Below are 13,999 nucleotides of genomic sequence, written 5' to 3'. Positions count from 1 at the left end.
TCATTTCTTTTGCTTTAAAAGCAGTCTCAAGCCAAAATGAGTGAGTTTAGCTAATGAGAAGCCTATTATCTTGCTTTTCTGACAAGACCTCTAATATCCCCAAGATAAAAAGCTAAAGCCAGACAAATGATACCAAGCCAAGATGTAGCTTAATTGTACTGTTTTTAGCTGATATGAAATCATAATCCAATATATGCCATTTTCCGCTGAGCATCAGGTTTTAAAAAAGTCTTTCTAGTAACAATTTATTTTCAGCCCATAAAACATGGGATTCTGATCATTGGGAAGCATTCTGCACATTAATGAATCAGTCCTGCAGAAACTTAAATCTGAAATTTCCCTTCAACATTCATAACTGAGATTGAAATACATGTTAAGTTTATATGGGTGGAATATAATAATAATAATATTATACTACCAAGCAATTCAAAAGTAATATGCCAATTTCTCTGTTCATTATATATTGCAGCATATTGTGAAAGTTCATTAACAGTGTAAAACGCGAGGGAATGTCCTACACTGTCCTGCAGGCTGAAGGAACTGAACCTTTTTTAGCCTTGAACAGAGAAAACTACAAGGGAGCGGGATATATGTACTCAAAGCCCTCAAAGACAACACAAAAACTACATGGAAGAACATTTAAAATCGAGAGCAGGAGGCAGTACTTTGCACAAAGGGTGGTGGGAGTGTGGAACAAGTTGGCCCGCTCTGTTGTTGAATCTGATGGTTTCTTACATGGCCGGGTGAGGCCCCTGGATTAATGTACTACTAACTACCCAGCGCACGGGATGGGCTGTATGGCCTCCTCTCCACTGTAACCTCCCCGATGTTCTTGCGCTTCTGCAGAAGAAACGCAACGCTCTCGGGAGCGAAGTGCCGGCCGGTCAGGCTGCTGCTGTCGTGCAGGTCGGCCGTGCAGCCTTAGCTGTGCCGATGTGGCTCTGTGTCCTCGGCCCTCATGTCTTTGTCAGCAGGGGTTCTGTGGGATCTGTGACCAGGCCAGAGATCCTCGGATTAGCCTGGGAGAGGATCAGGGATCCCCCCTGTGCAGGGACACGCATTCTCCCTCGCCAGCCCCCTCTCCCTGTCCTTTTTACAGGGAATCGTCAGGCACCAGCCAGGCATTGTGCTCAATAACGCCTTCTTCATTTAACACTGTGTCACATGAGAAATAAACCTGGCTGCTATACGGAAAACTGCCGAAGGGGATTGTGGAGGCAACCTTGATATTTACATGTTAATAGTGTGCAGAACGCTACGCAGGCCTGTGGATGGTAACATTAAAACTTGTGGCTAATTAGAACATTTTTAATTCGCAGCATCTCTCTTTCTCACTTGTCTGTGTAGTTTTATTTCTGTCTAATTCTGATGCTTATGAATTATGAATACGCGTGGAGCTGTACACGATCAAGCTGCGATTTCCTTCAGTCGTCACAAGCTTTTCCTTATCCTGCTGTGTGGATTTGAGTCCTTCTAAATGTGGTTGGTTTGTTTGTTTGCGTTTGATGGCGACAATCTGACGTACCTGGGGACCTCCAGCAAAACCTGGCTGCTGGCTGAACTGATTCTCCGCAGTGCATCTCGTCATATTTCCTTTGTCTGTTTTCTAGTAAATAGGCAGTGAAAAACAAACAAATAAAAAGACATGTAGTTATGGTCCCAAGAGGGCTGCATGATACTGTAGTGACTCGGGGGTCCGTGTGGGAAATAAACAGGACTGTGCTCCTATTTGGATGCACAGGCACTACTTTATGTCAGACCTCCATCCGCCAGCAAGAGCAATAGAGACCATAGAAAATTCTTGAACCAAGGCTTGAATACACGAGGACAGCTATGGGAAAAGGTACACAAGGTTAGGGTGGATACAGGTCATGGGAGGAACCGGGCTAAACAACAACTGTTTACATCCATGCTAACTGTCTCTCTACACAACTGTTTCCATGACCAGGGTCAGCTATCGGCTAGCCGGCTGACCCTCAGTTCATCCCCCGGCAACGATTCCCAGCCTGCACTGCAGTGCATTCTTTACCCAGGTGCGCAGTCGCTAAGGCGTCCAGCGAGGGCGCCACACTATACTGACAAAACAGAGGTTATACAGTATTAGTTGCATATGTTTGCTAAAGTTAAAAGCCTGAGGTTGTCGATTGATAATCTTAAATTCGCTCAGTCTGAAACCTCGGTGTGCTGATCTAGGCTTTGAACCTCTTATTTGGAGGACCACTCCAAATAAGTGGAGTGGAGTGGAGGACCACTAAGACAACCTGTTTTATTCATGCAATACTGCCAGAATTGGATCCTGCTTGTCTAGGTCTGTTTTTCCTAGGATGGACTCTTGTCATGCCTGGTAACCTGCATCTCCCAAAACCCACTGGCAGGGTTCCAGCTTGTGCAGTCAGGCTCCCGGGCCAGCGCTCTGCTCAAGTCGCTGTAAAGGAGTGGCTGAATTTCCAGATCCTGCTGTTAACTTCAAATCTGTTTCACAGCCTGGCTTCTCTGCGTTTTGAGACTCTCTGCTGACTCTCCTCAGGTCTTACTTTCAGCAGGTCCTGGTCTGCTGCCTGTGCTACGAGCCAGGTTGTAAACTCTGGGCCGCTGAATGTTTTCTCTCTGCAGTCAAACATGGGGGTTCTTGTCCTGTGTCCTTAAGAACTTTTGAGTGTCTAATTTTAAAACGTGCCGAAAAGACTTAGTGTTAAAGTAAATATGCCTTCCATCGAACCTTTTTGATTTTTTTCTGCCTTTTTTATTTTAATGCCCTTGTTTTGCTGTATGTCCTTGCACATACAGCAAAATACTTTGCACATACTGCCTTTGGGGTGCAGAACAAGAAATGATGCTTTATAAATAATAATTATAATAATTATAATTGCTTACACTTACATAGAGCTTTCCTGGACACTCCACTCCACTCAAAGTGCTTTACAGGTAATGGGGATCCCCTCCACCACCACCAGTGTGCAGCCCCAGTGGGCAGCCATACTGCGCCAGAACACTCACCACACATCAGCTCTCAGTGGGGAGGAGAGCAGAGTAATGAAGCCAGTTCATAGATGAGGATTATTAGGAGGCCATGATTGGTAAGGGCCAATGGGAAATTTGGCCAGGATGCCAGGGTTACACCCCTACTCTTTTCAAGAAACGCCCTGGGATTTTTAATGACCACAGACAGTCAGGACCTCGGTTTTACATCTCATCTGAAGGACGGTGCCTGTTTACAGTATAGTGTCCCCATCACTATACTGGGGCATTAGGACCCACATGGACTGCAGGGTGAGCGCCCCCTGCTGGCCCCACTAACACCTCTTCCAGCAGCAGCCTTAGTTTTTCCCAGGAGGTCTCCCATCCAGGTACTGACCAGGCTCACACCTGCTGAGCTTCAGTGGGCTGCCAGTTTGAGTTGCAGGGTGATATGGCTCCTGTAAAAACCGATTTGACCCCATGTGTGTAGGGAGAGCCGTCGGACCCGTCAAACCCACAATTGTCTCTGAATGCAGGATGTGCTGCTAGCAGGTCAAATCAGAAAAAGCATCTGAGGTTTAAAGGGCCGTCTGATGTCTAGAGCTTCACAGTTAATTGTGCACACCAGCGCTGTCTGGTTTTCAGATCTGTGCATTGCATGTTCTAGTGCTTTGAAATACAATAAATAAAACCGTTTGAAATAACACTCGTCGAGCTGTTTCTGGAGTCATTGTGTGGCCTTGTTGTGAGCACTTCATCACAGCAGCATACGAATTGAATGGCTCTTCCTGTCTGCGGTCAGGCCCTGGAGCGCCTGCTTCACTAATGGCTTCTTGAGCTAGCTGGTCACCTCGGCGGAGAACCCGCCGGTTGGGGTGAGCCTCTTGGCCCTGCGGTTCTCCCGCTGCCCCGGCGCTGGCTGTGTGCGCCGTGGGCCTTGGGCAGCACATCTCTCTTGTCCCTGGGACCGTGTTCATTAGCAGCTGCCGGTTCCACAGTGGGGTTTTCCATCCATCCCGCAGGTCAGCGCTTTATCCGGTTCAGGGTCGCTGGAGAGCTGGAGACCCTCCCAGCAAGCAATGGGCACAAGGCAGGGTACATCCTGGACAGGGCGCCTAGCCAGCGCAGGGCAGACAGATGCACACACTCCAGCCGCGACCAGTTACCTCCCAGCATGGCTCTGGAGGGTGGGAGGAAACTGGAGTACCTGGCGGAAACCCTTGGACTTTTAAAAACATTAACCATCGGCTCTCCACTGTTGCAAAAACAACCCTTTTGTAAGTCTGGCACGTGTAATGTTTGTGTATATCAGAGGTTCAGTTTGGACTGAAAGTGGAATGTGGGCCTGGAGCCACTCGGCTTCTCTAGCAGCTGGGGACAGGAAGCTCAAGATAACATCAGATCAGATCACTTTATTGGCCTTATACAATTTCTTGTATGAAGAATTTCTTTTTGGAGACCCCGGCTTGCTCTCCATGAGACACACAGACAGGGAGAGAAGCTGGGGGTCAGAGCGCAGGGTCAGCCATTTATACAGCACCCCTGGAGCAGCTGGGGTGAAGGGCCTTGCTCAGGGGCCCAACGGAGTAGGATTCCTCCGCCAGGTGCAGGTTACGAACTGGTAACCTTCCAGCCACAGGCGCAGATCCTGAGCCACAGAGCCACCGCTCCACCAAAGTAGGGCTCGTCCGGGATTTGAACCCGCGACCTCTCGCACCCAAAGTGACAATCATACCCATAGACCAGCGAGCCGGCATTCGGAGTCTCTTGAATTTCTTGCCAGCAGGGGGTGGGCGGAGGGAGCTGAGTGTGAGTGATGGGAAACACCCCAGGAGTGTCTCTTCCCCTTTTCCAGAGCCATTCCCAACCGATTTCCTACTACTGCTGTTTCCCAGAGATAATGCTTCCTCGCGCTCTGACATGTCTTTCCTGTAGTGACTGTGAAATTAGTCTTTTTCTCCAGCTCGGGCCATGACATTTCTCAAGGTCGCCGTTCCCTATGTGCATCTGGACCAGCTGTAAATGTCAGCCTCTCAGCCTTGAATTGCTCGTGCTGGTCTTGATGAACGAGTTGCCATTTGTTAACCGCTGTGGTGCTTGTCGCTTTTATAAAAAGCTAAGCATTAATTTTGTGAATTTTTTGCCAGTATTAAAAAAATAATTAATCAAACACCATATTAGCATCTTTTTGGAGCATAAGCAGACCCCCCTTAGCGTTTCTGATGTTAGCATGTGATGCATTGCGGTGGCACATTGGATATATTTATTTTATACATTATATATTTATATTTTATACATTATATATTTATATCATATATAATATGATATATTTTATACATTATTATATTATGATTACATAATTACATTATTATTATATTTATGGACCGTGGTTGCATTTAAAATTGAGACTATTTTAACTGCTCTGTGCCGTTTTTGTGTGTGTGTGGGGGGGGAACATTGATTTTGAGCCCTTCAGTCTGAGAATCCCGAGTCACATTTTCTTCTTTCTTCTGTACGTTGTTGAAAGGGTAGTTTGCTAGAAAATAGTAGAAATACAAAGGAGTCTCCGCTGAACCAGAACTGATCCACCTCCACAAACTCTGCGGTGCAGGCTGGTTTGGCCCTGCTGTGTGGCGTCTACCCAGTGGAAATCTGTCCTTAAGGGCAGGGCTTCCTTTCCTGCTGGCAGGTTCTGGTTTCTTTTGGATGGACTGACTGAGATCAATAAGTGGTGGTTCTTCACTACACACTCCGGAGGTCTCTGAATCCTATAGATAACTCTACTGGGGAATCTTTTTTTAAAGCAAGAACCGCAATAATTAATATTCGTGCAGTGTCATTTTAAATTTCAGAATTTACACTTTTCCTTGTCTAGGAAGGCTGTTTATTCATTCCTCCTTGCCCAGGGAGAGAGCAAAGGACTGTGGGAGTCTGGAACAAGACACCCAGTCGTGTTGCTGAAGCCAATATTCTGGCTTCCTCCAAAAAGGCCTGGATGAGGTCCTGGGATCAATTAGCTCCACCCACATGGGCTGGGTGGCTGAATGGCGCCTCTGTTCTGTAAACCGTTCCGATGTTTTATGAGAGCTGGAGAAAAGTCACATTCCCTTTTGAGTCTGAGCATCTCCAAGCCAGGGGGCTTGGTTGTTTTTCTGCTGTGAGCTGGGAAGCATGAATGGGAGGAAAGATATAAGTTGTACACCCGAAGAAGGCTCCACAGCTGAAACGTTGTGTTTTCTTTCTTCTCTTTTGAGCGTGAAATAAAATATTACTTGTTCCTTTGCAGCCTACGCATGCTGACACAGCTACCTACTTAAACTTCTGAAGATATATGACTTTAAGATTGTACAGTTTGGAATAAACACTGAATTGTATTGTAGAATTCATATACCAAAGTGCTGTGCACAGTTTATCCTGTTTATACAATAGCCACATAAAAACATGAAACTTGTACCCATGCCTTTTCTTAATCATCTCCAACGGTGCTCAGCAGTAAAACTAAAGATAAAGGTATTTTCCTGAAGTGCTAGTGCAATTACAAGATGAAAAACAGCTTGCAGGGAATCACTATAATTAAGAATCATCAAGCAGTTTCTAAACTACTTGTGCTGTTTTCTCTTTTCTTTTAATGTTTTAAAATCTGGAACCAATGATTATTGATTTTTTACCCACCCACGTTCAAATTGCCCCTCACCAGACATCACTGAAAACGGCCCCAGTGGCACACCCCTGCTGCCCAGGCTCGAGTCTACAACATCTAAGCCAGCGGGCCCCAGACCTGCTGTTTCCATTGCACCTGAGCTCTGTTCCGTAACTGAACCCATTACTGATCTCATTGAAGCTCGTTTACTTATTTCAGCTTAATGCAGGTCCCGCATTGCATTAAGATTCGTCTGAAATGGCAGAGGTTCCAAATCAAGAAACCTGTCTGTTCAGTTCAAGGGCAATATAATTTAAGCACTCTGCTGCAGTGACTGGCAGTGGGCTTGTCTGGGACCCCCTGCTCTGGACTACAGAACTCAGCTTTGTTCTGCAAAAATTCTTGCATTTTTGCTTAGAAGCTGAACAGTTTGCTTTCTGCTTCCAGCCATGAGCTGATCGAGTCTTGCCACTCGCAAAGATTGTTTGAACGCAAAGATTGCTGGGCAGCAGTGTGGAGGAGAGGTCAGGGCTGTGGCCGTGGTTTCAAATCCCAGGTGTGACACTTCACTCACATTGGACCAGTTTAACGTCCTGGTCTGCTGTATATGTGGATTTCAAGGTCATCCGTGTAAATAAATCTTAAATTGTGTTTGGCAATGATAACTAAAATGTGGAAAATGAGATTCGGTGCAATTCCGTTATGTAAATAGTGAAAGCCAAAAGATTTTAAATACATGTACTTTTCTGTTTATTCAACACAAGCACTAGAGGGGCACTTGCATTCATTTCAGGATTAATAAGGCACTTTATACAGTTCTGACTCTCAGATATTCTATACTGTCGTCTGTCATTAAACTCTGTGATTGCAGGGAAGAACTTGATTCCTTGCTCTTGCAGAAGTGTTTTTCAGAGTGCCTGCAGACTGTGTGCTGCTCATTACAAAGGGCATGGACTTCAGCCAAGAGCTCTGACCTGACCTTCTGCTGAACTGGAAAAAGGAGGAAGTTGTGGTTTTATGATTAGCCCCCAGTGTTCAGAAATCCTGTGCCTTGGCCAGGCAGAAGCAGAGCGGAAGAGGAGTTCGTGCTGCTCAGTCAAAAGGGTGGGGGGTTAACCATCTGATTTAAGGGCAATCCCAAAGGAGAATGTGGGTAAAACTGGAACTGCCTGCAGGTTTGTGTTTGTCTTTACATGGCAGTCGAGCAGTTTGCCAACTTTTTTTTCCCTCTTGCATTGGTGATGGAAAAACATCTATTTCTTAAATTCCTCCCAGTCCTGTTCCAGGGCTGCTGCTGCAGCTGATCCTGAAGTATTGGACCTGGGTTAATTAAAAAATTAAGGATTGATTCTGTAATAACTGGCAGGATCAAGGTCCAGAAATGGCAGGGAGTTCCTGTGACGGGGCCAAAGTCCTTAAAATACATGTCTATAAAAGTTTTAGATTTGTTTGTGCTCTGCTTTAGCGATTTGCTCGATAAGGTCCTGTTATCTACGGTTAATCTAGCAGATTAACAACATCCAGGAACACTGATGCTTTATTGTATGTTTCATTCCTTTAATCATTTTTTGCTCATGGATGAAAGAAAATCCGGCTGTCACTGTGGTGATTCTTGTTGGGCTGCTGCCCAGACAGACCAGACAGCTTCTTGACCTGCTGGGTTCAGAAACTTGTCCATTTAATGTGATGCCCAAACTCTGCTATTTCAAGCTGGAGAAAGAAATGCAATAAATAAAAGCAGTGCAGTACAGGATTCTGCTGCTTGCCCAGGGTGAGGAGACTGAACCTGCCTGTTGTAGTTTATTCTGTCATGAAACAGGCATCTGAGATGAGCAGTAAAGGTAAAGGTGTCTGTGTAAACTGCTTTGATATTTGGTCAGCTTAATGAAGCAGATCTTTAATACATAATTTATTCCAGAGACAGATTGACCTTCTCTAGCACACATCGGCGCAAGCGTGCAAATTAATCTTTAAAACAGCATCTGCTGATGAATTTAAGTGTAGAGGAGTCGTAAGCAATGGTCTTCTTCAGTACTATGCCTTTGAAGTCTTATGACTAATTCACCAGCATGCAGAATATGTGCAGAGGAATGTGTGCTATAAAACTACGTGAGTACACTTGAAGGATAGCAGTCGGGTGTGAGCCTTCAGAAGATATTTAAAATAAATGTCAATAAGAGAAAATTAAATTTCGTTAAGGATGAATATCGCATTACTCTCTACCTCTTTCTGACTTCAGATCAAGGGTGATCATTCCTGGTCCTGGAACTTTTCATTCCATCTCTGCTCTTGTAACAACGAGCTGGTGTTAGTTGGACCAAACTGGACCAATTTAAGAGCTCCCAGTTATTCAGGTGCTTCTGCTTTATAGAACAAACCTACTGACACATTGTTTCTCCAGGACCAGGTCTGGGCGGCCCTGCTACAGACATACAGACCCTCCAGGACTGTGACTGGACAGCCCTACTACAGACACACTTTCTCCAGGACCAGGACTGGACGGCCCTGCTACAGACACACTGTACCTCCAGGACCAGGACTAGACAGCCCTACTACAGACACACTGTTTCTCCAGGACCAGGACTGGACGGCCCTGCTACAGACACACAGACCCTCCAGGACCAGGACTGGACGGCCCTTCTACAGACATACAGACCCTCCAGGACCAGGACCAGGACTGGACTGGACTAAAATCCAGGACCATATTTTACCCATGCTACAGGCATACTTCAGGACCAGCACTGGACAGCCTTGCCACAGACAAACTGTCTCTCCAGGACCAGGACTGGACAGATCTGCTACAGACACACTGTTTCTTCAGGACCAGGACTGGGTGGCCCTACTGCAGACACAGTCCCCCCAGGACCAGAACTGGACACCCTTGCTTTACAGTGTGCTAGACAATGAATCATATGCTGTATGGCTTCTGCTGCTATTTCCAGGTTTGAAGCGCTGTTATTTTTGTGTTCTGATTAAGCTCCAGTGTACAGTGAGTGGGTGTTGAGAGCCACACTGCGTTGTTTATAGTGAAGCCCAGACTTTCTGTGTATCTGTAATATTGAACAGAAGGGCACTGGTACTTGCTGGTTGAGGTTTGACACTATTTTTCTAATGTGCTTGCTCTTGTACAGTGGACACCTGTGTCTGAAGGCAGGCTAGGACTGCTTGAACTTGGACATCGTGTGCTCTGGGCCCCGTTTACATACGAGATTTTACTGTCTGCCACGACCTCCTGATTTATTTCTGAGTTGCTTCATAACCCTCTGCCAGCTCTTTCTGAAGAGCGGGATTAAGAACCAGCACACAGGAAAGCCGTGATTAATTGGTTGGGTAGGAGCAGGTAATCGCCGCACGGCAATGGGAGTTAGTTCCGTTAGCATCACTTCAGCTCTGTCAGATCTCCCCGAAACGCCTTGTCTTTCCAAAGGATGCTGTCTGTCTCTGAGGCCTCGGCCGACACACCTGCTTGGGTTAAAATTAGTCTTGTGCAGCAGGAGCGCTTTTTCACAAATGGCATTAATGTCTAGGGAACAAGAGGCGACAGAGCAACAGTGAAAATGAGCCCCTGTGGGTCTTTTCATGTGAAAACATTTCCTCTGTTTTGTTTCGGAGCTTCTGCTTTAAAGCGTTTGGTGCCAAAAGGCATCACCAAATGGAAATGAGCTCATTAAAAAGTATTAATTGCAACGTAGGACCTGCTGCTGTTGCAAGCGGTTTTCGATTCATGCACTTTTTTTCAAAATTAATGATAAAAAGTCTCGTCACTGAAGTGTATTGATCAGAGCTGTCTGGTGGTCGGGGCGCGGGTGAGGTGATGTCTGATGTTCATGGCGGGTGTGGTGGTTGCTATCATTCAAGGGAAATATCAGCAATTGGGCATTCTTATGGAATTAATTTGTATTGGTGCAGCGGTATGAAATCTTTATCGATCCTTTAGAAGCTATTGTATTATGCAGTAGTTTAAAGATATCCTCTTCTGCAATACCTGTAATATTTACAGCTGCCATGTGTCCAGTACCATTTAAGCATCACATAGAAAAAAGTAGATGTTTTAAATTAGATGTTATTTAATTCAGACTGTCATACTACAGTTTGTTTTTTATCTGAACTCTTGACATTCAGCCTTATTTGGCATTGAATATGCATTTTAATAGAATCGGATGCATTTAAGTGATACCTGTTGGTGCCAAACATTTAAAAGCAAAGCTGAAAGTCTAAAATCACCATATTGATATATAACACCAGCTCTTTCAAGTCTTTCAACTCAAGGCCTGTTTCTTTGAGCTCTGCTCAGCTGTGCTGTAGAGATCTGTGCAGATGTGCTGCCGGTGCAGGTAGCAGCCCGTGGCTTGAGCTCCACCTGTGTAGGCACACAGAGCAGGGCTGGTCGAGTCTCTCAATGCAAGACACCCAAGAGCGAAGGGTGATGGCGAATTTACAACTGGCTCACAGTGATCTCGCACTCTGCTCCCCAGTACCACGCAACCGAGCAATCGATCAGTCCTCAATAATATCCCCAGGAAGTACAGACCCATTATCTTCTCCGTTATTGGTTGAGGAGGGGAGCAGAAGATAAATTAATTTTAAAGTTCTGTTCCACTGATTTGCGTCTGTAGCTCAAATTGATCAGCCTTTCTACATTTTTGATCGGTGCCCTAAAAACACCTGTGGTATAAAAAGGTTTACTTAGGTCTCCAGTCTGCAGAACGTCCTGCTTCATCCATTTCGCTGGATCAATACATACAGTCCCACAGCTACCACCAACCATAAGCTGAAAGAATTGAGACAGCCGCCTAAAACCAGCGAAATGTCGATCCCAAGACTATGAAAAGAATGTGGAAAGAGAGTGTGGAATCTGGGCCAGCTACAGTACTGTGCATTAACACAAGGGCAAAGAGACAGGTCTTGCTGTTCTGTCTGAGGCTGAAAAATGGAATTCTGAAATCTCAGGTACAAACAGCCCCTTGGTGTAAAAAATATACTAGCTCTATAATAAGGTCTCTAAGGGCTGTAAAAAGCCGTCTTCCAGTCGGTGCCGATCCCCCCCCCCCCTCGGGCCCTGGAGACCCCGCGGTGTGGCAGGGGCAGGTGGGCATGTTGGAGGGGGAGGCTCACGGCTGTACATACAGGCACAGCCCACTTTGAAACTACCACTGAGCCACATTGGGTTATTGTGCAGCTGGTATCAAAATATTGATCCCCAGTTTATATAAAAAGTCCTGTTGTAGCTACAACCATGGAAAGATTAATACATTGTAGGATGTACTTAAAGAAAAAAAAACACTGTCCCATGTATTATTGCAAAAAGATTGTATTTGCAATGTACTATTGATTTAAAAGTATTTAAATTTTCATCTTAAACTGCCACCCTCTGTGAGGAGCCTCCTGTTTAGGTACAGCACGGGGAAAGTGTGTCTCTAAACTTGCCCCAATGCCCCTGTCCAGCCTGTCCGTCTTCGGGTTGGAGAGTGTCCTGCAGGAGATTGAGAGGAATTGAAAGAAGCACAGAGGGAGCAAAGCCTGCTGTCAACATCAAGAAGCGTTTCTTGTTTGTTGTGTTTGATTACTGCAGCTTGTTTTCCAAAGTTCACCTCCAGATACCTCTCTGTTTTCAAATGGTTGTTTAGATCCATTTCTAAATGAATCCCTTCTTATTTTGTGGTTGCGGGGAGGTTTAAATTGGCATTGCACTTCCAAGTAAATTCTTCTCAGCTGTAGTGTTACCTAGCAGGGATCCCCAGTCCTCTCTCATTAAAATGTTTCACTTCCCTCTCTCTGTTGAGGAGCAGGGCATTTCTGTCTCCTTTCAGAGGTGACAGGTCATTTCTAGTTTCTTGCTACAAGCTCCACACTTGCAAAGCATTTTGAAGCAAATAATCAAGGCTTTGTTTCAAAAAAAGTTGTGTACTCTTATTTTAAAACCCTCCTTAAACAGAAAACAGCATTTTTAGTGTTTTTTTTTTCAATTGCTGGAGATCCTACAATTCTCTGTGCCACAAAGGATGTTTCTGATCATTTTCAGCTTGGTCTCTTTCTCAATTTCATCTTTTACATTCTGAAACCCAAAATAGCCCACTTTGTGTGCCCAGTGCCGGATTTCATAGGCACAATGTCTAGGGCTTACGAAATTTTTAGGGCCTACGAAGGAGGGAGACACTAGTGACTCACGAGAAACAAACTGAAACAACCTGCTTGCAATTCGACTCAAGGTGCTCCAGATCAATCACCATACAGTATCTAGCGGCTGTTCTAGAAACTAGAAGTATCGAAGTGACGGTCACTCGACTCGCTCCATCAATCAGGTGGTCTAGCATGAGAATAGTTTAAAGTGCATCATGTCAATCGGCGTCATTCAATTGGTGTTCACCCCTCTTTTTGCACATTTCAGAGTGAAAGTGCCCAGGGCCTACGAACACCTCAATCTGGCCCTGCTTCTGTGAGAGATGATGTCACATGAAGAGTTTTGATTACTTACATCAGCCTTACTAAGTCAAGATTTAAAATGACTGAATGGATGTTGTTAGAGGAGCAAAACCTTTAAAATATCATAGTGCTGCACTTATCTCCCCAGCAGTGCCGATCAGGACACGGGGACGTTGTATAAAATGATGTAAAAAGCTGCCGTTTTACAATGAAGATAAGAGAGAAGTTTGAAGTTAATTGATTTAAAAGACGAACACTTTCTGCCTAATACCCTGAAGCCACAGTAATCCAAGACATTTGGTGTGTAACTTTAGACGAGGTGGGGAACAATGGACCTCTTCACACCCTTGTGCAGGTTTCCAGCCTGTGCACCAATAATGCTTTGTAATTACCTGGAAAGAAAATAACCTTGCCTGCCTGGTTTTTAATGAAATATTATTCTGTTTCTCTGGCTTTTCAGGTGTCTGTCCTGTGCCAGGATAAAAGATCTCCTGAGAATATCCAGTCCATTCATCAAGAGAGCCACAGTGGTTTCTCTGTATGTAAGTATTGATGCTGTACTGCAGGTGTGAGTGAGTATTGGACACTGCAGGCGTGTATGTGTGTGAGTATTGGACACTGTAGGTTTGTGTGTGTGTGAGTATTGGACACTGTAGGTGTGTGTGTGTATGTGTGTGAGTATTGGACACTGTAGGTGTGTGTGTGTATGTGTGTGAGTATTGGACACTGTAGGTGTGTGTGTGTATGTGTGTGAGTATTGGACACTGTAGGTGTGTGTGTGTGTGAGTATTGGACACTGCAGGCGTGTGTGTGTGTGAGTGAGTGAGTATTGGACACTGCAGGTGTGTGTGTGTGTGAGTGAGTATTGAACACTGTAGGTGTGTGTGTGTATGAGTATTGGACACTGCAGGCGTGTGTGTGAGTGAGTGAGTATTGGACACTGCAGGTGTGTTTGTGAGTGAGTGAGTATTGGACACT

The 13,999-nt window shown here is 45.2% G+C and overlaps 1 protein-coding gene across 1 annotated transcript in view; it reads left to right on the top strand.

Annotated features, from left to right (window-relative positions):
* The window catches only part of tmtc1 (transmembrane O-mannosyltransferase targeting cadherins 1), a 129,679-nt gene that overhangs the window by 41,313 nt on the left and 74,367 nt on the right, over positions 1–13,999 (top strand). Inside the window, exon 5 of the mRNA XM_088646086.1 lies at positions 13,482–13,563. Within this exon, the coding sequence (XP_088502212.1) occupies positions 13,482–13,563 (82 nt within the window). The remainder of the gene's footprint in view (positions 1–13,481; positions 13,564–13,999) is intronic.

Source organism: Lepisosteus platostomus, chromosome 9 (assembly GCF_059453375.1).
Source record: "Lepisosteus platostomus isolate fLepPlt1 chromosome 9, fLepPlt1.hap1, whole genome shotgun sequence".
Lineage (NCBI taxonomy): Eukaryota > Metazoa > Chordata > Actinopteri > Semionotiformes > Lepisosteidae > Lepisosteus > Lepisosteus platostomus.
This window is presented reverse-complemented; position numbering and strand designations above follow the sequence as displayed.